We start from the raw sequence: 24,412 nt of genomic DNA, 5'->3' as shown, positions 1-24,412 counted from the left end.
TTTTTTAATACATGGGTTCAGACACTGACTTCTTAGTCTGACCCTCACCCAGAACCAGTTTGATTAGAGAGACCCTGGCATGGAAAAATTACCTGGAGGGATCATCTGGGCTGATTTGACATTCATGAAGGCCAAGCTTGGAGCCTCATTTGATATTGCTTAGTGGGAATGTATCTTAAATGCACAGGGCTTGGCTCGGCCTTAACAAACCGTACGGGTCTGTTCTATGGACGCACCACTCACCATAGCGGTCTGGTACTTTCTGAATTTGGCGGTAGTCAAAGGCAATTCAATCTGTACCTGTTTAAACTGGATTTAGGGACACAGGACTGTCAGGTGAGGGGGTTCACAGGAGTGAGTTTATTTTTAGCCCCCCAGCTGCACATAGAGTTTGTCCATAGTGGGCGAGATAATGTTTTTCCTGCACCTTACGAACTGAGTGCCATCACAGATTATGCACCTTTTTTGGAGTCTCTGGTGAGGTGCTGAAAAGCTCCCCAACCGGGGAATCCACGGTCCTAGTGAAGCAAGCCGACATATGGGTGTGTGATTGATTTTGTAATTGTATTATGAGACCTGAGGCCACGTCATGGACACTTGGGTCAAGAGAGGCTGGTGGTGTGGTGGATCAGGTGATGAAGGAAGATGCCAGACTAGAATGCCCAAACATTTAATCAGTGGTCCCCTGAATCCTCAGACCCTGATCTAATCTTATTGAAATTAATTATAGAAAGTTTAGTGCTACTGAACTACTGGTGTGACAAACCGGAGTCTGAATATTTATTATTTTTGTCTTTTAATATTTAAATGTGTTTAAGAAAGTACAGAAAAGGTGAATATTATGAACAAAATCTGGAAAATATTTCATATTATTTTTGTTTTTTTTATTTTTGTTTTTCATGCTTTTCTCAATGAAACAAAAATCATAATAGATAGTGCTTGTAAAATAATGAAATGCTGACTTTGTCACACAATAGAAATGAGACAATTACACATCAATTAGGGAAAATGCAAAGACAGAGATGAGAAAAATAACCAAAATGTATTAAACACAGCAAATAATTTGTGATTTAAATGTATTTTATGAAATAAAGTAGCTCAGTAGCAAATAAATTGTAGTTTCTCCTCACAATTATGAGCCTCCCAAACACCCTTAGTCCCTCGTGTCACCTGTAAGGCACCACACTTCGTCTTAGTACTCGGGCACAGTGGCTTTCCCCCTTGACTCCAGGCCTCGTAATCCATCATCTCCCTGTCTACCCACAGCCAGTCCTCAGATAAGAAGCGCAAGCCAATCCAGACGACTTCTTTTGTGTTATGTTTGCTCAGCTCTTTCTGGATGAGCAGCATCTCGGTCTCAGATGCCACACTGGCCAGGTCCTCGTGGTGCTTCCTGCAGTACTCCAGAGCTTCCTCCCAAGTCTTTTCCTGCTTCACCACTATTGCTCTGTAGCAGAAAAAGGGTCTTGTGTTACCTGGATACGCATCATGCCACCTGCCGTTTTTGTTTATAAAACCACTGTTTTCATTATTTCGGTTGTCAGGTTGATCTGTATTCCAGAAAATCCAGGTCAACGCTCCACCTCCTGACCACAGCCATTTGTCTTTGTCTGAGTGGTTCCTTTCCAGTCCAAACCAGACACCGTCATTGACACTGGGAAAGAGCTCCATCAGTTTTTCATTATCCTGTTTATTACTAACCGGGGCCAAGTCTGTATAGTTCTGCCGACAATAACTCAAGCTTTCACCCCGAGTCTTTTCCTCGTTCACACAAACATACTTGCAAAAACTTGTAGATAAGCTCAGCAGGAGCAGGATCCTGAAGAAGACCTGATCCATTGATGTGTCGTTTCAAGCAGTCTTGAAAAGAAAAGGAAGGCCATGGAGAGCTTTTAAAGCAAATAAAAGAATTTTAAAATGAATCCTAAAAAGCGACACTAGTGAAGTGAAGCTAAAATAGGGGAAATGTGCTCAAACTTTCAAGTGCAAGTTAAAAGACGAGCTGCAGCATTTTGCACCCTCTGTAGATGAGTAATATATGATGCGCTGACTCTGATATAGAGTGCATCACAGTAATCCAGCCGAGTCCTAACAAAGGCGTGGATCACTGTCACAAAGTGCTGCCGTGAAAGAATTGGCCAGCTGCCTGAGCTGAAAGAAGCTAGATTTTATCACTGCCTTAATCTGATTTTCAAACTTCAGATCACAGTCCACTTTTTTCCTTTTCTGTCTGGTTGTTCACACTACAAATAAAATGTGACAGCAAATGTGCTCTAGTGTGAACAGTTCACGGCCCTCAAAGTGGCCCGCATGCGCAAAAGAAGACGTCACACACAACGGAAGTAAAAATGGCGGCTACAGAGCTAGTAGGTGTTGTTGCAGCAGTCTATCAATTTCTGCACAGTCGTAACCGACAGAATTTTGACAAATTACTTAGAGAAAGAAGGACACTTAGAAAAAATTAACAATGGCCGCCATGCTTTCTCGTTTGTCTTCTCCAGCGCTGATAATTGGCATCTGTCTTGTGTCAGTGACATAAAAGACAGATTTAATGAGACATCAGCATAGAAAATCTTAAACAAATGCTGAATTTGCTTAATCAGAAACGAGAGACTGTGACTTTGCAGCTGACAAACAACTCCTGTTTGTGTATGCAGACGTAATTTCCAAACAGCCTCCTTTGGAAAACAAATGAAGATCAAAGAAGGACATGATGGCATGACATTCAAACAGGTTGAGGGAAGAATAATATATAGTTATATAAGCTATTTTATATATAGTACACGCAATAATAATATGAGAAACCAACAGAGGGATTTTTAAAATTTATGCATGTAATGAGAAACTGATGTTCTTGCATTTTTTAACCTTTTTTTCTACAGCTTTTATCATTTTTATCATTTTTTCCTACAAAAATGAAACATCAAAAACATTCAAGTAAAAGCTTATGTATAAGAGCTTATGTATAAGAAATTAGTTGTTGCAGTGCTGTTACTTACTGTAAGTACATTGTCAAATTATTAACTTTCTTTCACAGCAATTGTGTCTAATCACAAAAACAAGGGACTAGAAACTCTATTCAAGGTGACAAAAGACCATAGTTATTGGAACAAGCTAAACAAAACATTTAATTTGCATAAGGAAAAAGTGAAGTTGTCCTGGCTCCTACATTAGATAAACAAATGAGTTTGCAGGAACAAAGCAAAGTCATTTTTCATGTTGTCGCAATGAAAGGTCAAGAGAATGGACTGAAAAAAATTAATATATTATGTAAGCTGTGTAGAAATCATTGTATTGTTTTTCCCATTTTTGTTGTCCTTTAAACATTCTTTCTTTTTTAAATTTAGCATCCTGGATCATTTCACCCAGTGTTTTGTGTTTTTGGGTTAAGTTTTATTCTGTGAATTATGACTTTCTGTTTTTATCATATTTTATAGCTCCTGGTTGGCAGGTTTCTGTTTTGTTTCTGTCCTAGTATTTCGCAGTTCTGTGTTATTATCTGAGTTCTAGTTCATAGGCTTTGTTATTTGGCTTCCCTGTGTTCTGTGTTGTGTACTCTTTACTAGTGGTGGGCGAATCAATCCAAATATGGATAGTATTAATACCAAGTCGGCATCGGATCGATAATAACCTGGTGAGATCGATTCTTTACTTTGAGTTCTGCTCGTTTACAACGCTGTGCTTTCAGCAAAGACGAAACAGCCGGGTCGCTGGACTCGCCGCTCCTAAGTCAGCGAAGAGCAGGCACACTTTGCTCCCCCCCCCTTATGTTTTGGTGTTGCAGCCAAGGCTCCGGGTTCGCTGTCCACACTGCGACGCGAAAACGTTTTCAAATTTATCCGCTTGGAGAGTTTTCAAAACGCTGCGTTTTCCTTGAACAAAAACGCAGTCTCAGTGTGGACGGAAGACCAGAACGGCGAGAAAAAGATGCGTTTTCAAATGAAAACGAATTAGTGTGGACATGGCCTGAGACAGTGGTGACGCAAATTTGAAGGCTAGAACCCAGCCCACGTAGATTGCGAAGGCCGGCTCCTCCGAAGGATGCAGCCCCTGAACTGAGACACAGCTATAGTGTGTTTTTTCCTTTGCTCGTCACTGGTCCGTCTGTGTTACCTCGGCGTGTCACCCTGTGTGGTATTCTGTGTATCCCTGCATATCATTCTGCATGTCATGATTTTAGGTTTGTTTTGTTAGCTTTCCCAGTTCAGGTTATTTCTTAGTTTCTGTCTTTGCCATCTCCGCTTCTCTTTGTATTCAGACATTTGGAATAAAGCTCACTCGTTGTAACGCCAGTGCACTTGGGTCCTCCTCTCATATTCTCCATTCGTCTGCCACTGCAGCCGTGACAAGCATGTTGCAAATTTGCCTTTTAATGCGGTCCGTAGCACGGCAGGCCACAGGAGTGTCCCAGAAATGCAAAGACTTTGTTTCTTTATTTTTCACTATACGCAGTAACGTTGCGGTTTTCAGCTACTACAAACTACTAAATAAATTGTGCTAGAGTGCAAGAATTAGGGTAATGTGCAACAGCCAGCCTCTTCTGACACTGTCCTCTCAGCCTTCCACTCCACCTCTTACTGCAACTAAACAATAGTGATCTGCGAATCATGAACGAATCGTTCAATACTCGAGAATCACTTTACTGACTCATGAATCATGATTCACAAGCTCAACTGACTCACTGACTCATCCCTGTTGCTGTTAGCAGTAATGTATCTAGCTTATAATTAAAATTGTGGAGAAAAACACAACATCCAGTATCGTAACAAAAGAATTTCTGCTCTGAACTGGGAGAAAAAACCCTGAGTAGAAGCTCACATCAAGAAAATAGCTCCTCGGTTCACAGTAGCATCGCTCTGCTAACTTGAGTTTACAATAGGGTTCATTCGCTCGGTCAGCAGGTGGCGGTATCCTCGTACACTGGGGAGTACACTGCCATTAAACGAACAAAAAAAGTAGAAAATCCCTGCACATGCGCGGTACGGATCGGGTAGACCCGATTTGTACGGTCCGACTTTGCACATGCGCAGTAAGGATCGGGAGTCCCGATCTGTCACTATCTTTTTATTTTTTTGTTTTTGTCTACTTTATATTAAATGTTTCATTATCGGAAACATTTTAAAAGATACTTGTTATTCTTAACATCTTAACAGATACTCTGACCTGTAACTATCGTAAAATGCTTCGACCGGAAGTAGACACCTTTCGTGCATGCAGGGTACCGATCGGGTTTCTGGTACGGATCGTGTAGTGACACCCCTCCCTCCTGGCTCACAGCTTCTTCTTCTTCTTGATTGGCAACCAATGTTAAGGCGCATTACCGCCCCCTGGCTCACAGCTCAGTGGACATTTAGATGAGAAAATATATATTTAACACATTTAAGGAAAATACTAATAAAATAAAAAATTAAAATTAAATAAAATAAATGGTTATTAAGCAATTTTGATAGGAAATTGCTTAATTTTAGAAATGTTTTTGCTCTTTTTTGCTCTATAAAATAGTTGTTTTCTTTTAGAATCATTCATCTTAGCAGTAGGATTTACATGAAAAGAGAAACAAATTAAGTTTGAGTGATTATGTAAATTTTTTGCACTCTCTGGTCGACTGACTCAGTGAATCAAATGACTCAAAAAAATCCAATTCACTTTGGTGAGTGACTCATTAAAACTTGATTCAGTAAAAAAGAATCAAATTTACCATCACTACTAAGCAACAACCAGACCCTGCCACAACATGGCTGTTGTTGTTTTTTGCATTCTTGCTTTGCTTATTATACTGTCATTATATTTTGTGTGGTAATGATTTCAGCAAAGATCATAGACCACTCTCTATATATATATTGTGATTTTTTTTATCGTACATTTTTTTCTTACCATATAAACATAATTATGTCAAAGTTGTACATAGAAAAAATAATACTATGAACATTCTGCTTGCTTAATTATTAAATGTTATACCATCTTATCAACTAATAAAAGCTTTTTTTTAAATTACTTGCTGCTAGTAGCTAAAAGTCTTTAGCTGAGAGAACTTTGGTGAATGTTTTCTACAGGTGGGTCATTGTACATAAAAGACTCCTAAAAATTCATTTCTTTTATATTATGAAATTAACAAATGTAGAGGTTAGGAGAAGAAACTGGAAGAGGACTGAAGAAAAATAGCTCTATATATTGTTTGAGAGAGATTAATTATTAATATACTTTGTAATTTCCAACTGCTTTTCTCTTTCAGCCATATTAGACATTAATCTTTTAACACATTGAACTGGCTTTTGTTCATTTTTGCATTGTTGCATGACCTATGCTAACATTAATGTGTAGTTTTATGTGAAACTCATATCCTTTAAATCTTTAAATTTCTCTTTCTGTTTGTATTCTATACCTCACACACATTAAAAACACATGCAGGTAGATGTAAAGTGGAAGGTTATTGGGAGTGAAACCACCAAACAATTTTTTTAGTTTGCATACAGCAAAGTGCAAACGAAGTCATCATTTATACTGTCACACCATTAACATGATGGAAAACAACACATGAATGGCAAATTGAAAGACCATTAAAGAGTAATAAAACTTCTAACCGTTCCCATAATTTAATTCAAAAACAGTGGACAATTAGTATACCTGTACTGTAAACACAATTATAAATTGTAAGAGTAATATTTTTAAGGTATTTTCTCTTATCTGCCTTCAAATTGCCTTTTCTTACTTTTCCTTTTTAACTTTAACTTTTATCAAAAACATTTTCTTTTGTGTTTAAGTATGTCTATGACAAAATGTAAAGAAATGTAAAATGTACTTTACTTTTCATACATAAGGCGCACCGGATTATAAGGCGCAATACGTGAAACAAAACAGTCAGATAAGTAAAACTTTACTTAACTCTTTCTTCTTGCTTTCTTGCTTCGTCCACTTCCGTACCATTGATTAATTAATATTGAATTCCCTCACAGCTGCTCTATTCCCATGTTGTTGCAGTATATTAATAACTAACCTTGTATTGTGGATGGATTATCTCAGTTGTTCTCCTGACTGAAGTTCAGCCCGTTTACAGCATTCTGCCATGCGATTGCATTTGTCCCTGACCATTGGAAACCCTTGTGTTAAGCTAGCATTCATCCTTTAGCTTACAGTGTGTATGTTATGCTAACATAGCTTTGTTGCTAGCAATCACGTAGCACATTATTATATACCAGCTAGTGACTTAATTGTCACACCTGGTAAAGCAGCAACGCTGATCATTTTATTGAAGATGAAAGAATTTAGACAGTTTTTAACTCTCAGTGATGCTGCAGTGTTCATTTGACTTTGGGACCGGAAGCGGAGTTTGAACCCAGATTTCTCTGCGAGGCTCCTGACGGTGGCTGTAATGCTCCAACAATCCATCAAGCGGTGTGGCTTCGTAGCTTACCAAAGTCGTACTAACACTTTTTGACAGAGTTTTGAGCGCCGTGTACTACATAAAATCAGTTCGAGATCAGTAAGCACAACCAGAATTCCTACATAAGGCGCACCGGATTATAAGGCGCACTGTCGATTTCTGAGAAACGTAAAGGATTTTAAGTGTGCCTTATAGTGCGGAAAATACAGTATATTAGTGTTTTATCATATTATTTAAAAAAGTATTCATTACAATGAAATATTAGCTACATAAAGTAACAGAGAGGGTCAGAGCACTACGATGATTTTGACTTTTGCCAGTGTCACCTCGAAACAGTTTCACCCCAGTCCTTGGATTCCTCAGGCCTCCAGAGACGACACGAGGACTCAGTAGTTACTTCACAAAACTGTTATTCATCCACAATCACTGATGCACCTTCTAGAAGGGAGATGTACAAGACCGGGCAATTCCTCTGCAAGATCTCCATTACCCGCTGTTTTATAGAAGCGACCCCCACCGTAAACCCTATATGATGTGCCATAAAACTAAAACACTGTGTTTGTGTATGTGTGTGCAAGTACGTGACTGCCTGCGTGTGCACATACTTGTGTGTGTGCATGTGTATATATGTCTCTGTGTGAGGGACTTCCTGCCGGTCATAAAAGTCCATCTCCCGTCCAGACCACAGTTATCCAGTTACAAATACTGAGACCCCCACCCAGGTATCCCCTGGAGAATTTCCACTCATCTCTCTTTGTTTTACTTTCACAGCTCAAAGTGGGGGAGGGTCTCCTACAAGTCTACTCCTAACTTTGTGACACATTTAGGCCTTTATTACATCCAGGGCAGTTTCAGTGTCTTTACAATACTTCTACATCCTATCTAACACATTTCTAAATCCTAAAATAAGCTACAAATATCTTCACCAGTAAGTGGCAGTAACAGCTAGGACAGATGGCACAGTACTCTCTTGCAAAAGTAGCACAGACCAGTTATGGCAATGAAAGCCCACAGTATCACAGACCTGCTATTTTGCTGTTATTAAGTGAGAGTAGTATACAAGCATTATACACAGTTTTTTTGTTTGTTTTTTAAGTTGGTACTTCTTTAAAGTAGAAAGGTGTTTAATGTGACAAAGTAAGGGGACAGGGTGCGTGGAGGTTATGGTTGCGCCAGCTGAATCATGTTAGTCCAATGTTAGTGACTTTTTAACTGTATTGTCACATCAGGAATAAAATAAATAAATGTAAATAAAAATAAAAACATCCATTTCTGACCTAAAAAAAGGTGATTTTTAAATCTGACAATTTTTGTATTTTAATACTTCTGTGCTTCACTAAAGGCAAATATTGTCATTTTTAGTTCTGTATTCATTTTGTTATTTTTATTAACCTTATAATGCCCTTTGTATGATATTTGATACATGAGTTTATGAGACCTCTATCTCATCAACATGATCAATACTTGCCATAATTTCAAAATGTTACGGACAAAACTCTTTTTTTGTCTGAAATTAACATTGTTGTTAACAAAACGTTGCCAAAAATGCCCAATGTATGAAACACAATACAAAAAATATATAATAAATACAAAAAAATATATATCATGCACAACATGATATAGCAAAAAAACACTTGTAGATTTTGTTATAAGGGTAATAAACATCTCAGTTCCAATCTGAATTTTAATGCCTGGTTCTGATGAATGTTAAATGCATCCCATGAAATTTTGTTATGTGACACAAATCTCTCTCCATGTGTCTTTGTGTCTCTCTCTAAATTACTATAGAATGTAATGAATGGCTCATAGTAAAGGGGAAAGAGGGACAAGACATTTTGGAAATGAATGAAATTTCAGACACAGATAACCCAATTTTTTTGAATTATGATGTCATTTATTAATGGAAAAAGTTATTCAAACCTACCTAGCTCTATATGAAGAAGTAGTGTCTTTCTAAACTTAACAAATGATTGTTCCTTACTTAGCAGCAAAAAATTGCAATCAAGATGTTTTTGATAACTGAATTACTGTGGAGGAGTTTTGGTTCACTCTTCATTGTAGAAACTGTTTTAATTCAGCCCCATTGGACAGTTTTCCAGCATAAACTGCCTTTTTAAGATCACGAGAAAGCATCTTAATATGATATAAGTACAAACTTTGAGTAAGCTACTCACAAACCTTTATTTTATCAATTTTTTTTTACCAATTTAGAGGTGGAATCGCTATTTTGTGGATCATAACATACATATCTGTAAGACCATTGAGCATAATTTAACCCCATTACATCCCTCATCCCAAGCTTCCCTCTAACTCGTAAACACATGTTTCTTCACTATGTCTGCAAACAGTGCAAACTCAAATCTTAAGAAAGTACTGTTGCTCTGAGGGAAGCAATATGGAAAAACATCTGGAAATGATCTCAAAATATTTTTATTTACTTTGAGTATAAAAGTAATAACATCAGTATCATTTCTCTTAACATTGTTACTCAGTGGAATAAAATTGATGAAACAGTTTAAGACAACCAAACAGACTTTTTAGCATTCTGACAAAACAGAAATGAAACTACACATCTACAATGACACATCAAGAAAGAAAGCACAAATAATTTAGATAAATAATCAACATACTCTAACCACAGTAGATAGAAGGTAATTAATTTTACAATGTAAAGTAGCAAATAAAATTTAGTCTCTCCTCGCAGTCGTGTGCCTTCCAAGCACCCTTGCTTCCAACTGTCACCTGTAAGGCACCACACCTCATCTTGGCATGTGGACATGATGACTTTCCCTCTTCACCCCAGGCCTCATAGTCCATCTCCTGCCCGTCCACCCACAGCCAGTCACCAGCCAGGAAACGCAATCCAATCCAGACGTGTTCAGTGGTGTTTTGTTTGCTCAGCTCTTTCTGGATCAGCAGCATCTCAGTCTCAGACCCCACACTGGCCAGGTCATCGTTGTGCTCTCTGCAGTACTCCAGAGCTTCCTCCCAAGTCTTTTTCTCAGTCACCACTGATGCACTGTAGCAGAAAAAGGGTCTTTTATTCCATTGGCCTACATCATGCCACTTGCCTTTACGCATAATGCCATAGTCTTCTCTATGATCATAGTCATTAGGTTCATTTATTGCCCAGAAACACATAGTTGGTGCTCCACCTCCTGACCACAGCCATTCTGTTCTGTCTGAAGAATTTCTTACCAGTCCGATCCAGATATTTTCATTGACATTGCTGGCGAGCTGCTGAAGTTCATTATTATCCCTCTCATTACTGACAGGAGCCAGGTCTGTGTAATGCTGCTGACAGTACTTCTGAGCTTCAAGCTAATCCATTTTCTGGTCAATGTAAACGTACTTGGAAAAACGTGCAGACAGGCTAAGCAGGAGCAGAATGAAGGTAAAGATCTGATCCATTGTTAGTATCTTTAGAGAGTCCCTCAGAGCAATGAGGATCCTGTCACGGTCGGACGGCCCTTTCCGGACGACCCTGCTTGTGTTTATGTTTTCTGTATATGTGTTTGCTTCTCCCTCCCTGGCCCTCGGGGTTGTTTACGGAAGTGCGCGCCGTGGGAGAGGCGTGTCCTGGCGACTGTCGTCATTGGGAGTCCCTCTTCGCTGTTGCCGGCCCACCTGCAGCTGATTACCTGACCAGTGGTTGGTAATCATTCCTCCAGGCTAGAAAGGGGTATTTAACCTGGACTCACGGCGACAGTCGACGTGGGATTATTACTCCGAACTGGTATAGTCTGTGCGAGCAGTGTGAGTGTGTTATTCAGCTAGCGTGTGGCTAACGCTGGATTTTCCTTCTTCCTCCAGGAGGGGCGAGCGGAGAAGCGAGTTGGGGAGCACACACACTAAGGGAGTTACTACACGGAACGCACTGGGAGCAAGGGACGAGCACGATTGGAAAATTGCACTTTTGAATGGATTGTTGGACTTGTCTGTTTCACTGTAAATAAACGCACTGTGTTTCTGTGAGCAAGAACCGCGCCTGGGTCCCTCTTTTCCGTGACAGAATAATCCCACCACCATGGACCCAGCGGATTCTGCTTCACGCCAGCTGTCTATCCAAGCGGAGGTTTTGGAGCGACACGAGGAAATGCTGAAGCACGTTTCAAAGGAACAAACCGCGCTTCTGCAAGCCATGACAGAGCTTAAAGGTATGTTGATTTCCTCACCTAATACGGCTCCAACGCAGCCCGCCCCTTCGCTGGAAGCCGCGGCAGCCTGTCCGCTTCCTCCTTCACCTCCACCGCGGCAGCGGGAGTACTCACTCCCCGCACCCGAAAAATTTGACGGCGAGTTGGGGAGGAGCCGGGGTTTTTTGACGCAATGCTCTCTTGTGTTTAGACAGCAACCTTGTGCCTTTGCCTCTGATTCTGCTAAAATCGCTTATTTGGTGCAACTTATGACTGGGCGGGCGCTTCAATGGGCTCAGGCAGTTTTAAATACCCAGCCCTCTGTGTCATATGACGTCTTTCTCAGCAAGTTTTGTTGTGTGTTTGATAAAGGCGCTAGCTCGGATGCTGCAGGTCATCGCATGTTTTCTCTGAAGCAAGGTAGGTGTTGCTGACTTTTCCGTGGAGTTCTGGATCCTGGCGGAGGAGTCGGGCTGGGAGGAGAAAGCACTGCGTGGAGCCTTCCTCAACAGCCTTAATGAGAATATTAAGCGTGAGTTAGCAACCAAGGAACTGCCTAAAGCTTTGTCTGCTCTAATCAATATGTGTATTAACTTAGACGACCACATGCGGGAGTTCGGCAGAAGAGCCGGGGATGGTCGGCGGCCTGCTGGGGGCACGGGTACATCTAGGGACCTTCCTACTCTGATGTGGAGAAGTGAGGAGGAGCAACACGGGGATGAAGAGCAACCCATGCAGCTCGGCGGAGCCAAGCTTTCCTCCTCTAGACTGGGGCGCAAACAACGGACTGGTGAGTGCTTTCTTTGTGGAAAAAGAGGACATTTTGTTGACTCCTGCCCAGACCGAGTAAAAGAGTCGGCCCGTCAGTAATTGTGGGGATACTGGCGGGCGCCACAACAAAAGTGTTCCCTCACCTCAGCTGCCCTGCTAAATTAATGTCTCACTCCCTCACTCACTCCTGCTGCGAACTCATTGACTCTGGTTCTGAACAAAATTTCCTAGACGAGGAGTTAGCCAACATCTTAGGCCTGCCCCTACTTCCCCTTCCAGAGGTCCTGAAGGTCTCAGCCTTAAATGGCGGCCATCTAGCCTCCGTCACACATCGCACTCAGGAGGTTACACTCATTATTTCGGGAAATCACTCTGAGAAAATCAGTTTGTTGGTATTCAAAGCCCCCCACACCCCACTGGTACTGGGATTTCCTTGGCTCCAACATCACAACCCCCAAATCGACTGGGCCAAAGGGTGTGTAACTGGCTGGAGCACGCGGTGTCATGAACAATGTTTACTTGCCGCTGTCCCGGACAATCCTGGGACCGCCTCTGCGAAAAGCTCCTCACCCCCCGACCTTTCCTTGGTGCCCGCCGACTACCACGACCTCGGCCAGGTATTCAGCAAAAGTAAGGCGTTGTCTTTGCCTCCACATCGGCCTTACGACTGTGGAATCGACCTACTCCCAGGCGCTCCCCTGCCAGCAAGTCGGCTCTACAGTCTGTCTAAACCGGAACGCGAGGCCATGGAATGCTACATAACGGAGTCTCTGGTCGCAGGTATTATTCGCCCATCTACTTCGCCTTTAGCAGCAGGATTCTTCTTTGTCAAGAAGAAAGATAAGAGCCTGCGTCCCTGCATTGACTTTCGAGGGCTGAACAAGATCACTGTTAGGAATAAATATCCACTCCCCCTGCTGGCCTCGGCATTTGAACTATTACAGGGGGCAGTCCTGTTCACCAAACTGGATCTTCGGAGTGCCTATCATCTGGTTCGCATCCGCAAGGGTGACAAGTGGAAGACGGCTTTCAACACCCACCTGGGGCACTTCGAATACTTAGTGATGCCCTTCGGTCTCACTAACGCCCCTGCGGTCTTCCAGGCCCTGATTAATGATGTGCTCAGGGACTTTATTAACCATTTTGTCTTCGTGTATCTGGATGACATTCTGATGACATTCCAGGTCGCAGACTGAGCACATCAACCATGTACGTCTGGTTCTACGGCGCCTATTGGAGAACCGCCTTTTTGTGAAAGCGGAGAAATGTGAGTTCCATGTGGAAACTGTTTCTTTTCTGGGTTTCATTGTGGAACAGGGGCGTTTGCGAGCTGACCCGGCCAAAGTCAAAGCCGTAGTGGAATGGCCTATTCCCAAGACCCGCAAGGAGTCGAAAACAAATGCAATGTTAATAGAAGAAACTGGAAGACTGAAGAGAAATAGCTCCATGTGTTGTGTGAGAATATTTAATTTGTAATTTCCATCAGCTTTTTGCTTCTTCTTTAACCATACTAGACATTTGTCTTTTGATACATTGGATTGCCTTTCTTAATTTTTGCAATGTTGCATGTCCCGTGCTAACGTTATTAAGTAGTTTTGTGTGGAACTGATATCCTTTAAATCTCTCCTTCTGTTTGTATTTTATACATCACGCTCCTCCAGGTTTGACCAAGACTTAGAAAGCAAACACAGGTAGATGTAAAGCCAAAGGTTATTGGAAGTGAGCACACCAAACAAATGTTTTAGTTTGCATACAGCAAAGTGTAACCATTGCTTTCTTCTCATTAGAGAACCAAATGAAGTCATCATTCATACTGTCATGCCATTACCATGATGGAAAACAACACATGAATGAGAATTTGAAAGACAATTAAAAACCATAAAAAGACCATTAAAGAATAATATAGCTTCAAACTGTTCCCATAATTTAATTTTAAACACACAGGGGAAATTAATATACCTGTACTGTAAACACAATTATAGATTGTAAGAGTAATATTTTTAAAGGTATTTTCCCTTGTCTGCCTTTCCATCTCCTTTTCTTCTTTTTCTGTTTTTAATGTATTTTCTTTTGTGTGTCTGTGACAAAATGTGAGGACTGTATATAATTGTTTTTAATTTAATTTTTATCCTTTTGTTACAATCATAACATTTATCAAAACATGTTCTACATTTTCCTATTACATAGATTTACTATTTACAGTGAGGTTTATAAAGTAGGATAGTTTAAAAAAAGAATTCAGTCAAAGCCCTGTCAAGCCCAGCAGTTTCTGAAACCTCACATGTGGCATTTGCACTGTTACATAACCACCTGCCTGAATACAAAATGAAGAATTAGTTTTGGATGTGCCCTGCCATACACAACATGCAGAGACTTGGTCAGTTACTGGGTACTGCAAACCAAACAATTTTGTTGCACTACGCACTAAATATAGTATTAGCTGGAAACTTTCATTCCTTATTGACTTTCCTATTCGGATGCTGCAGAAGGTTTGGAAACATTGCTCAAAATGTTGGTTCAAAACATCCACTTCACCTGACCGCAAATAATTGAAGTTTTGGTGTGTTTCTCCCCGGGATAACTTTTTTCACTCCAGTTTAGAGATGGCTCACCTGCTGCTTCTAGGTTTGATTTACAGTATGTGGGAGAAAACTGACACAGCAAACTCCCAAAAAGGTTTTAAAAAAGCATCAGCTGCAGCAACCATAGCACAGGACCATATTATACATTCACTATGTTCACTCTTTTATATACTGACAAAAAATACATAAACAAAAATACAATCGCAGTCACGCTAAGGAAGCCGACCCAGCCCCAAAAGTCACTACCCTGGAAAAATGAAAATCTGTAGCTTAAGTTTTTGTCTGTAAATGGTCTAATTGCTTCTGAAAATCCACTAAATTAAAAGTCCACAGGCCTCATGTGAAAGAGTGCACAACTGTATCACATGGTATGATAAACGATGCCATGACTGTATACAATGTTATGAAAAGTTAAATGAAAGTATTTGCCCCATCCTAATTTCTAACCCTAACCCATTCATCATACTTACATGTCATCAAAAACATTTAATATTAGACAAAAACAACCTGAAAATAATATCAAAATCCATTTTTTTTAAATGATGAGTTCTTTTATTAAGAGAAAAGAAGCATTTCAAATCCTACTTGGCCCTGAGTGAAACAAGAAATGTGGTTGTACCAGTTAGTAGATTTATTGTTGTTGTGCACATGTATCAAAGACCAAAGAATTGATTGTGGATTTTAGGAGGACCAGGAAACCAGTGACCCCTGTTTCAATCCAGGTGGTCGAATTGGACATTGTGGAGGACTATGAATATCTTGAAATACACAAAGACAATAAATTGAACTTGGTTAAAGACACCACTGCACTTTACAGGAAGGGCCAGAGTGGTCTCTGTTTTCTGAGGCGGCTGAGGTCCTTCAACATCTGTCAGACAACGCTCAGGACTTTCTGAGTCTGTTGTGGCCGGTGCCGTCCTCTATGCTGTTGCATGCTGGGGCAGCAGGTTGAAGGTCACAGATGCCAACAGACTCACTAAACTGATCTGCAAGCCCAATAATGTTGTGTGGATGGAGATGGACTCCCTTAAGGTGGTGTCAGAGAAGCAGATGTTGTCCAAAATAAGGACAATGCTGGACAATACCTCCCATCTACTCCATGACATTCCGGCTATTCACAGGAGCACGTTCAGTGCATTACATTACAAATGCACACAGAAAATCATTCCTGCCTGCGGCTATAAAATTCCTCTATCTAGTTTTCAGTACACACTGCAGTAGTTGCACACAATTAGTATCTGCACATCCTCTATAGTTACAATAACAAAATAATACAGCCTTACACTTTACAGTACAATTTTAATTGTATATATAAATTTTTCTTATATGTTTAAAATGTATTATATTTTTACATGTTTCTTCCCACAGCCAAAGACATTCAGTGAGTGGGGTTAGGTTAAATGGTTAAACCTAAATTGCCCAAAGGTGTGAATGTGAATGCAAATTGTTGACTGTTTCTATGTGTTAACCCTATGACAGACTGGGGACCTGTCCAGGGTGTTTCGCCCTGTGTAGCTCGGATAGGGTCCAGCGCCCACCTCATTTAAATGAGCTTTTTGTATATATTAGAGCTGTTTTTTATATTTAGTAACTTTGCAATAAGTTGTGTTGTTTTATTTAGTTTAGTCAGTTACTGTTCTTATTGTCTTGAAGTAACGGAAACCACATATTTTCCTCAGGGATTAATAAAGTATTCTGATATCACTTTTGACAGCAAGAAACAAAATCAAGCATTTGAATAACTGGCAATGAGTCTTTCACATCACTGTAGAGGAATTCTGACCCATTCTTCTTTACAGAATTGTTTTAATTCATCCACATTGGAGAGGTTTTGTACATGAATGGCCTGTTTAAGGCCAAACCATCTCAGTCTGGTTTAAGTGACTTCTAAGTCACAAAACCTTCATTTCTTTATTTCTTTATTTAGCCATTCAAAGGTGCAAAAACTAGAGAGAAATCTTAAAAAAAGACTAAGTCTGAACCTTTATATTTGTTTTCCAGAAAAGAAAAGAAACATCATTGGTTAAATGTGCTGTTTGAAAATTACTGGCAGGTGACTTTGGCATTCTCCCACAATAAAAATTAGATAATTAAGCATTAAGCATAAAAATACAAATAAACAAATGAGATAAATAATCTACTACTATCTAATATCCAAAGTAAATAGAAGGAAATTCAAATGAATATTACAAAGCTCAGTAACAAATAAAATGTAGTCTCTCCTCACAGTCATGAGCGTCCCAAACAGCCTTGTTCCCTCCTGTCACCTGTAAGGCTCCACACTTTATCTTGGCATGTGGACATGATGGTTTTCCTTCTTCACCCCAGGCCTCATAGTCCATCTCCTGTCCGTCCACCCACAGCCAGTCCCCAGCCAGAAAGCGCAATCCAGTCCAGACATGTTCAGTGGTGTTATGTTTGCTCAGCTCTTTCTGAATGAGCAGCATCTCAGTTTCAGATGCCACACTGGCCAGGTCATCATGGTGCTCCCTGCAGTACTCCAGAGCTTCCTCCCAAGTCTTTTCCTGCTTCACCACTGCTGGACTGTAGCAGAAGAAGGTTATTTTATATAATAGGCTTGCATCATACCACTTGCTTTCCCACATACAGCCATAGTCTTCACGACCCAGAAGATAGTCATCAGGCTGACCTGGTTCCCACAAATACCAGGTTGGTGCTCCACCTCCTGACCACAGCCATTCTTTTCGGTTTGAGGAATTTCTTACCAGTCCTATCCAGATAAGGTCATTGACATTGCTGGAGAGCTGCTGAAGTTTGTCATTATCCTTCTCATTACTGACAGGGGCCAGGTCTGTGTAATTCTGCTGACAGTAAATCTGAGCTTGACGCCAATCCATTTTCTGGTCAATGTAAACGTACTTGGAAAAAGTTGCAGACAAGCTGAGCAGTAGCAGGATGAAGATGAAGATTTGATCCATAGTTGATTTACTCCAAAGAGTTCGTCAGAGTGGTGGGGATCCAAACAGTTTGGAAAATATATGCTGGAGATGTGAGTTTTACCTTTCAAAACCTATTTGCATGACAGGACTGCCCTTTCATTGTCAGTACCTGTTAGTATTCAGGAACACACACCTTATGCTCACTTGTTCAAGTAGCTGATAACTCACCAAAAACTCAAAATAGACCAATTTTGATATCTCAAACACATCAAAACTTGAATGAAATTTCTATTTCATATACGAAACTTGAAAATGTATGAACATTTATTATCACAATTTTCAAAAAGCAGAAGATTAGAGGACAGTTAAAGATACTAACTAATATTAATATTAACATATATTTGAATCTGGTTCTCCAAATCCAACAATTTTCATTTTGAACTTAATTTATTGCTCTCAATCCTAGAGCTATAAATTATTTCCTCCAACATCATTATATAGAGAAGGGAGCCGGAGATCGACAGACGGATTGGGGCTGCAGCTGCAGTATTGCGGACGCTGCACCGGTCCGTCGTGGTGAAGAGGGAGCTGAGTGTAAAAGCGAAGCTCTCAATTTACCGGTCGATCTACGTCCCTACCCTCACCTATGGCCACGAGCTGTGGGTAGTGACCGAAAGAACGAGATCGCGGATACAAGCGGCAGAAATGAGCTTCCTCCGAAGGGTGGCTGGCCTCTCCCTTAGAGATAGGGTGAGAAGTTCGGCCATCCGGGAGGGGCTCAGAGTAGAGCAGCTGCTGCTCCACATCGAAAGGAGCCAGCTGAGGTGGTTCGGGCATCTGACAAGGATGCCCCCTGGGCGCCTCCTGGGTGAGGTATTCCAGGCATGTCCCACCGGGAGGAGGCCCCGGGGCAGACCCAGGACACGCTGGAGAGATTATATCTCTCGGCTGGCCTGGGAACGCCTTGGTATTCCCCCGGATAAGCTGGAGGAGGTGGCTGGGGAGAGGGAGGTCTGGGCCTCTTTGCTTAGGCTGCTGCCCCCGCGACCCGGCCCCGGACAAAGCGGATGAAGATGGATGGATGGATGGATCATTATATAGTAGTGGGCGACTGATATAGCTTTACAGCCAACCCGTTCTCACTCCCAAAGCGTAACATTTTACGCTAGGTGACAAATCGTCACCATATTACGTTTTCGGCTACCCACCACGTTCCTAAATGACGACCTCGGAAAAAAGAGGAAATATGAGAACCGTCTGGACTGAATCTACACATGTTCGCTCTTTTTCTTCAAATCGCTTAGAAACACGCTATTTAACATCATTAAAGTCCTGGTTAAAGCCAGGAATAAGGTTATGGTCAGGGCTAGGGATAAGGTTAGGTTTAGGACTGGAATACAGGGCTGGAACGTCTATTACCGCCGGAGCGTCATTGCACTGGATTCCAGCCATAACCCGCCGCGTACCATAAGAACACCGAAGGTCTCCTTTCGCGTTCCTCAGGAACGCCGCGGGACGTGACAAAACGTCGACATGTTACGCCTCGGGAGTGAAAACGCTCTGTTACAGCCGGGCCACAACTGCTTCTCTGGGCTACCTTTACAGAAGTGCTGCTGCTTTGCCTTTTTATGTTCTTTGTGCTTTGTCTTTTTTTTTTTTGCCAACTATCTTCTTTTGTTTAGGTTTTCTTCTGCCCATTTCAGTAACTGGCAGGGAATTAATTAGCTTGAGTCACTTTTTGTCTTATGCACAACTAACTTGCTTGAATGTTTGATCTTTGCACATTCCTCTGGCTTTTTTAGGTTTAGGTTTTTAGATTAGCGTTTAAGCGCTGGGAAGTTATCTGCTCAGAAGAGAAAATGTAATTTGTTTTGTGTTTGTACATTTGGTTTCTCAACGTTTTATTTGTAAATTCTAATTTTTTGTGTTACACCACTTTTAGGAGGCCATTTTTCTAGCTGCAGATAACCAGTGTTTTTCTGCAGTAGTGCTAACCACAGAGGGTGTGTATTTGATTTTTGTTTTGGATACATTAATAATTCGTTTTCTTTTACTCGGAAGCTGAAGAGCTAAAGTGGAGGTGACTGGGCGTTGTCCAGTTTCCCTTATGTGAGGAGAAAACTCTTAGGAGGCAAGAAACACAGACTCAAAGATTTTACATGTACATGGGCGATGCCCCGACACGATCCGATCTGCACCAACGTGTGCACTATGTGTGTGTCACAGAGGAATCACTCTAGTTTATACTCGAACAACAATAGGCGTGGCATGTATAGAATTCAATAACAACTCCTTAAAAGGAAAAACCGTTAGCTTATCTGTTGAAACAGGAGGTAGCTGTTTAACTGTCACAGCACTTATTTTCTGCACACAATGTCTCACTTCCCTTTCCTGCAGTTGTACAACTCATAAGCTCTTCTTCCTTTAAATGAAGCTACAAATAAACATAACACAAAACTCAAAATCTCCCAACACCTTACAATTGTAAAAGGTTTTAAGCTCCCACTTGCCACACCAGCATTCTAGTGTGTGTGTGTATGACATCATTGCTTCCTCACTCTTTTCCACATTTTCCCCTTCCTGTTGCCACATATTCATGATATATTTATTAACCGTACATACTAACATTCAGAAGGTGAAAGCTTACATATTAAACCTTTTGAGTTTAAAGTAACTGCTGTTAGGCAGCTAAAAGTGTTTAGGTGTGTTGAAGAAAAACCCTATGCCAAGTTAATAACTTTGACTCACAATAACTGTATTTTATCAAACAAATGAGGCTCACAGGGTGCTAAATTTGGCAGTTTTCTTTCAGAAGTCCCAGACTTCAAGATGGCGCCGAGTATGGCAGCCTCGTCGCGAGCTCCCCCATGCAACAGCTTTTTTCTGTGTTTAATTTTACTTTTCCTTCATTTTTTCGCGAGTAGCACATGTCTCCTTGTGTACGACCGACAAACCTTACTGGACATAAAAGACGGTCTTTCTTATAACTTTCTGGAGTTCAAGTTTTGCAACATGGACGCTCCGTTTGCAGACCCCCATTCATCTCACCTGAGACGCCTTTGTTCTCTGGCCCTGGAGGCCGCAAACGCCGACGCAGAGGGAGAAGATCTGGCGTTCTGGTTCGACTGAGACGGCGCACTAACAGACCACCGTTACCCAGTTTATTACTGGCTAATGTGCAGTCTCTGGAGAACAAGCTGTGCGAGCTTCGGGCACGGATCTCATTCCAGCGAGAGATGCGGGACTGCTGCGTGATCTGCCTCACAGAAACCTGGCTATCGGACAAGGTACCGGACTCCGCAATACAACTACCGGGGTTCTCTGTGCACCGCGCGGACAGGTCACAGGATCTTACTGGGAAAAGCAGAGGCGGTGGTGTATGTTTCATGATCAACAACAGCTGGTGTGATTATGCGAACGTGCACCCGGTCAAATCCTTCTGCGCACCGGACCTGGAGTACCTGATGATTAAGTGCCGGCCATTCTGGCTACCGAGGGAATTTACAGCAGTGATTATTACGGCTGTTTACATTCCCCCACAAGCCGACACTGACGAATCACTCAGGGAACTGTACAGCGCGATTAGCAGTGAGGAAACCGCACACCCAGAGGCAGCTTTTATCACGACAGGGGACTTTAATAAGGGAAACCTGAAGAAAGTCTCACCAAAACTCCACCAACACATCCATTTCAACACTCGTGGAGACCGGCTACTTGACCACTGCTACACCTCTTTCCGGGATGCGTACAAAGCCCTCCCCCGCGCCCCATTCGGCCAATCAGATCACCGCTCCATCCTGCTCCTGCCCGCCTACAGGCAGAAGCTGAAACAGGAAGCTCCAACTCGGAGGGCGGTGCACCGTTGGACCGACCAATCGGAGTCTGTGCTGCGGGACTGTTTTGATCACGCGGACTGGGAAATGTTTCACGTGGCTGCTAGGGACATTGACGAGTACACAGACTCAGTCTGCGGATTTATCAGGAAATGCGTGGAAGATGTCGTCCCATCCAGAACAGTTAAATCCTTCCCAAATCAAAAACCCTGGATTAACGGAGATGTTCGCGCGGCACTGGTGGCACGGAGCACCGCCTTTGCTTCCGCGAACACATCGGACAACAAACACGCACATTACCAACTCCGGAAGACGATCAAAGCAGCCAAACGTGAGTACAGGGACAGGGTGGAGCAACAGTTTGACAACCCTCGGAGTATGTGGCAGGGACTAAACACGATCACAGACTTTAGAGGGAAAACCAGCACACCGCAGACCACGGCCTCTCTGTGTGAGGATCTAAACGTATTCTACGCTAGATTTGACACAGCGAACACCATGAGACCGGACAGTGTGCGCACCGCGGATGACGTCAGTGCGCACACTGTGTCTGAGGAGGATGTGCGGAAGTGCTTCAGGAAGGTGAACGCGCGCAAAGCTGCGCGGATCAGCTGGCTGGAGTGTTCACACACATCTTCAACCTTTCCCTCTCTCTGTCTGTAGTCCCAGCCTGCTTCAAAATGGCCACCATCGTCCCTGTACCCAAATCCTCCACCATCTCTTCACTGAACGACTGGCGACCTGTAGCCCTGACCCCCATCGTAAGCAAATGCTTCGAGAAGCTGGTCAGGGACTTCATCTGCTCTGCACTACCCGACTCACTGGACCCTCTACAGTTCGCATACCGCCACAACAGGTCCACTGATGATGCCATAGCCCTGACACTACATACTGCCCTGTCACACCTGGAGAAGAGAGACACGTATGTGAGAATGCTGTTTGTAGATTACAGCTCAGCATTCAATACCATCGTTCCCTCGAAGCTGGACAGGAAATTGCAGGATCTAGGACTGAGCAGCTCCCTCAAAGCTGGATCCTTAGCTTCCTGTCTGACAGACGCCAAGTGGTCAGACTGGGCAGCATCACCTCATCCCCCATCACACTGAACACTGGTGCTCCACAGGGGTGTGTACTGAGCCCTCTCCTGTATTCACTCTACACCTACGACTGCACGGCCACTAACAACTCCAACATCATTGTGAAGTTTGCGGACAACACTATAGTGGTGGGTCTTATCACCAATGGTGATGAGACGGCCTACAAGGAGGAGGTCAGCGCCCTGACCCACTGGTGTCAAGACAACCATCTCACCCTCAACGTCGCAAAGACAAAGGAGTTGATAGTGGACTTCCGGAGGTGCAGAGAAGTACACACCCCCATCACCATCAACGGCGCTGCTGTGGAGAGAGTGAGCAGCTTCCGGTTCCTTGGTGTACATCTGGCTGAGGATCTTACGTGGTCAGTACACATAAACAAAACAGTGAAGAAGGCGCACCAGCGCCTCTTCTTTCTCAGGAGACAGAAAAGATTTGGCATGAGCCCCCGCATCCTCAGGACCTTCTATCACTGTGCCATTGAGAGCATCCTCACTGGATGCATCACCACCTGGTATGGCAACAGCACCGCCTACAACTGCAAAGCTCTCCAGCGAGTAGTGCGGTGCTCTGAATGGATAATTGGAGGTGAGCTTCCCTCCCTCCAAGACATCTACAGGAAGCGGTGCCTGAGGAAAGCGGGGAGGATCATCAAGGTCACCCCAGCCATAAACTGTTCAGACTACTTCCCTCAGGAAGGAGGTTCTGCAGCATCCGGTCCCGTACCAGCAGACTGAGAGACAGCTTCTTCCACCAGGCCATCAGACTGCTGAACACGTCATAGACACCTTACCTTCACTACTGGAACTTCAACATTATGCACTCCATACTGTACAGTAATGCCACTGTTTTGCACATGTCTCAACTCTGTATATTTTTATAGATTTTATTTATTGTTTACTCTATTTAATTTGTAAAATATGTGTACACACACACACACACGTAGAAAATATTTAGTATACACATCCAGAAATGCATATACTATTATATATTGTACATATATTTATTAGTTTCAGATGTAGCCATTCTTGTATTTTGCTTGTTTACGTTATTGTATTTTGCACAACTCTGTTGCATGTGAAGCTCGGACACAAGAATTTCACTCACATGTACTGTACCAATGTACCTGCACATGTGATGTGACAATAAAAGTGATTTGATTTGATTTGATTTTGATTTGACTTAGAAACACTTTGAACCCATTGTAGCATTCCAGCCGGACTTTATTCAGACGGTGCACTCAATGATCATTACGGATGGACCATGGTGGGGTATTCCAACCCATTTATTCACAAGTTACCATAGGCACATCGTAAGAGCTGTAATCATGACATAAAACAAAATAAACATTCACTTGATATAACCACGTTTCCGTTATGCTAATTAATTCACAGAAAAGGCACAGGAGGTGCTAGCATCAGCCTGCTAGATCACTCATAAACTTATTAATAATCGAGTAATACATTTACAAATTGTCCGAAATGCAAACAAGTACAACACACAAACATACCTGTTCGCCTTCCAGCTAGATGCTAATTTGAAGATGGATGGAAAACGATAACCTTCTCATTAACCTTTTCTGCGGCAAGCAGTAGCAGTACGATCTTCCTTCCCGGAAGTTGCCCGTTCCGAATTTCAAAATAAGAGTCTAATCTATATTATAAGGTATAATTCGTTCAGGGATTTAACTGTTTGAAAAATATCAAATAAACAAA

At 42.1% G+C, this 24,412-nt stretch overlaps 2 protein-coding genes and 1 pseudogene across 3 annotated transcripts; all 3 read right to left on the bottom strand.

Moving 5' to 3' along the window:
- Positions 1-908: 908 nt before the first annotated feature.
- On the bottom strand, positions 909-24,412 carry LOC146547243 (macrophage mannose receptor 1-like). 2 transcript variants are annotated; one of them, XM_085266088.1, is made up of 2 exons: positions 24,208-24,412; positions 909-1,860 (listed from the first exon to the last, which is right to left on the bottom strand). In XM_085266088.1, the coding sequence occupies exon 2, from the start codon at positions 1,837-1,839 to the stop codon at positions 1,099-1,101; it is 741 nt and encodes a 246-aa protein (XP_085122214.1). In that variant the 5' UTR covers positions 1,840-1,860; positions 24,208-24,412; the 3' UTR covers positions 909-1,098. The 2 variants fall into 2 exon arrangements, 1 of the variants encoding a protein (XP_085122214.1); XR_014890876.1 differs by having other exon boundaries at positions 1,373-1,447.
- Positions 10,141-10,792, bottom strand: LOC146547245 (L-selectin-like; annotated as a pseudogene).
- Positions 16,227-17,809, bottom strand: LOC146547244 (macrophage mannose receptor 1-like). The gene has a single exon (XM_085265939.1). The coding sequence runs from the start codon at positions 17,807-17,809 to the stop codon at positions 17,066-17,068; it is 744 nt and encodes a 247-aa protein (XP_085122065.1). The 3' UTR covers positions 16,227-17,065.

This window comes from Mchenga conophoros, linkage group LG23 (genome assembly GCF_057382185.1).
Source record: "Mchenga conophoros isolate Kocher_MC1m ecotype Shallow Benthic linkage group LG23, M_conophoros_male_GT1.1, whole genome shotgun sequence".
NCBI lineage: Eukaryota > Metazoa > Chordata > Actinopteri > Cichliformes > Cichlidae > Mchenga > Mchenga conophoros.
This window is presented reverse-complemented; position numbering and strand designations above follow the sequence as displayed.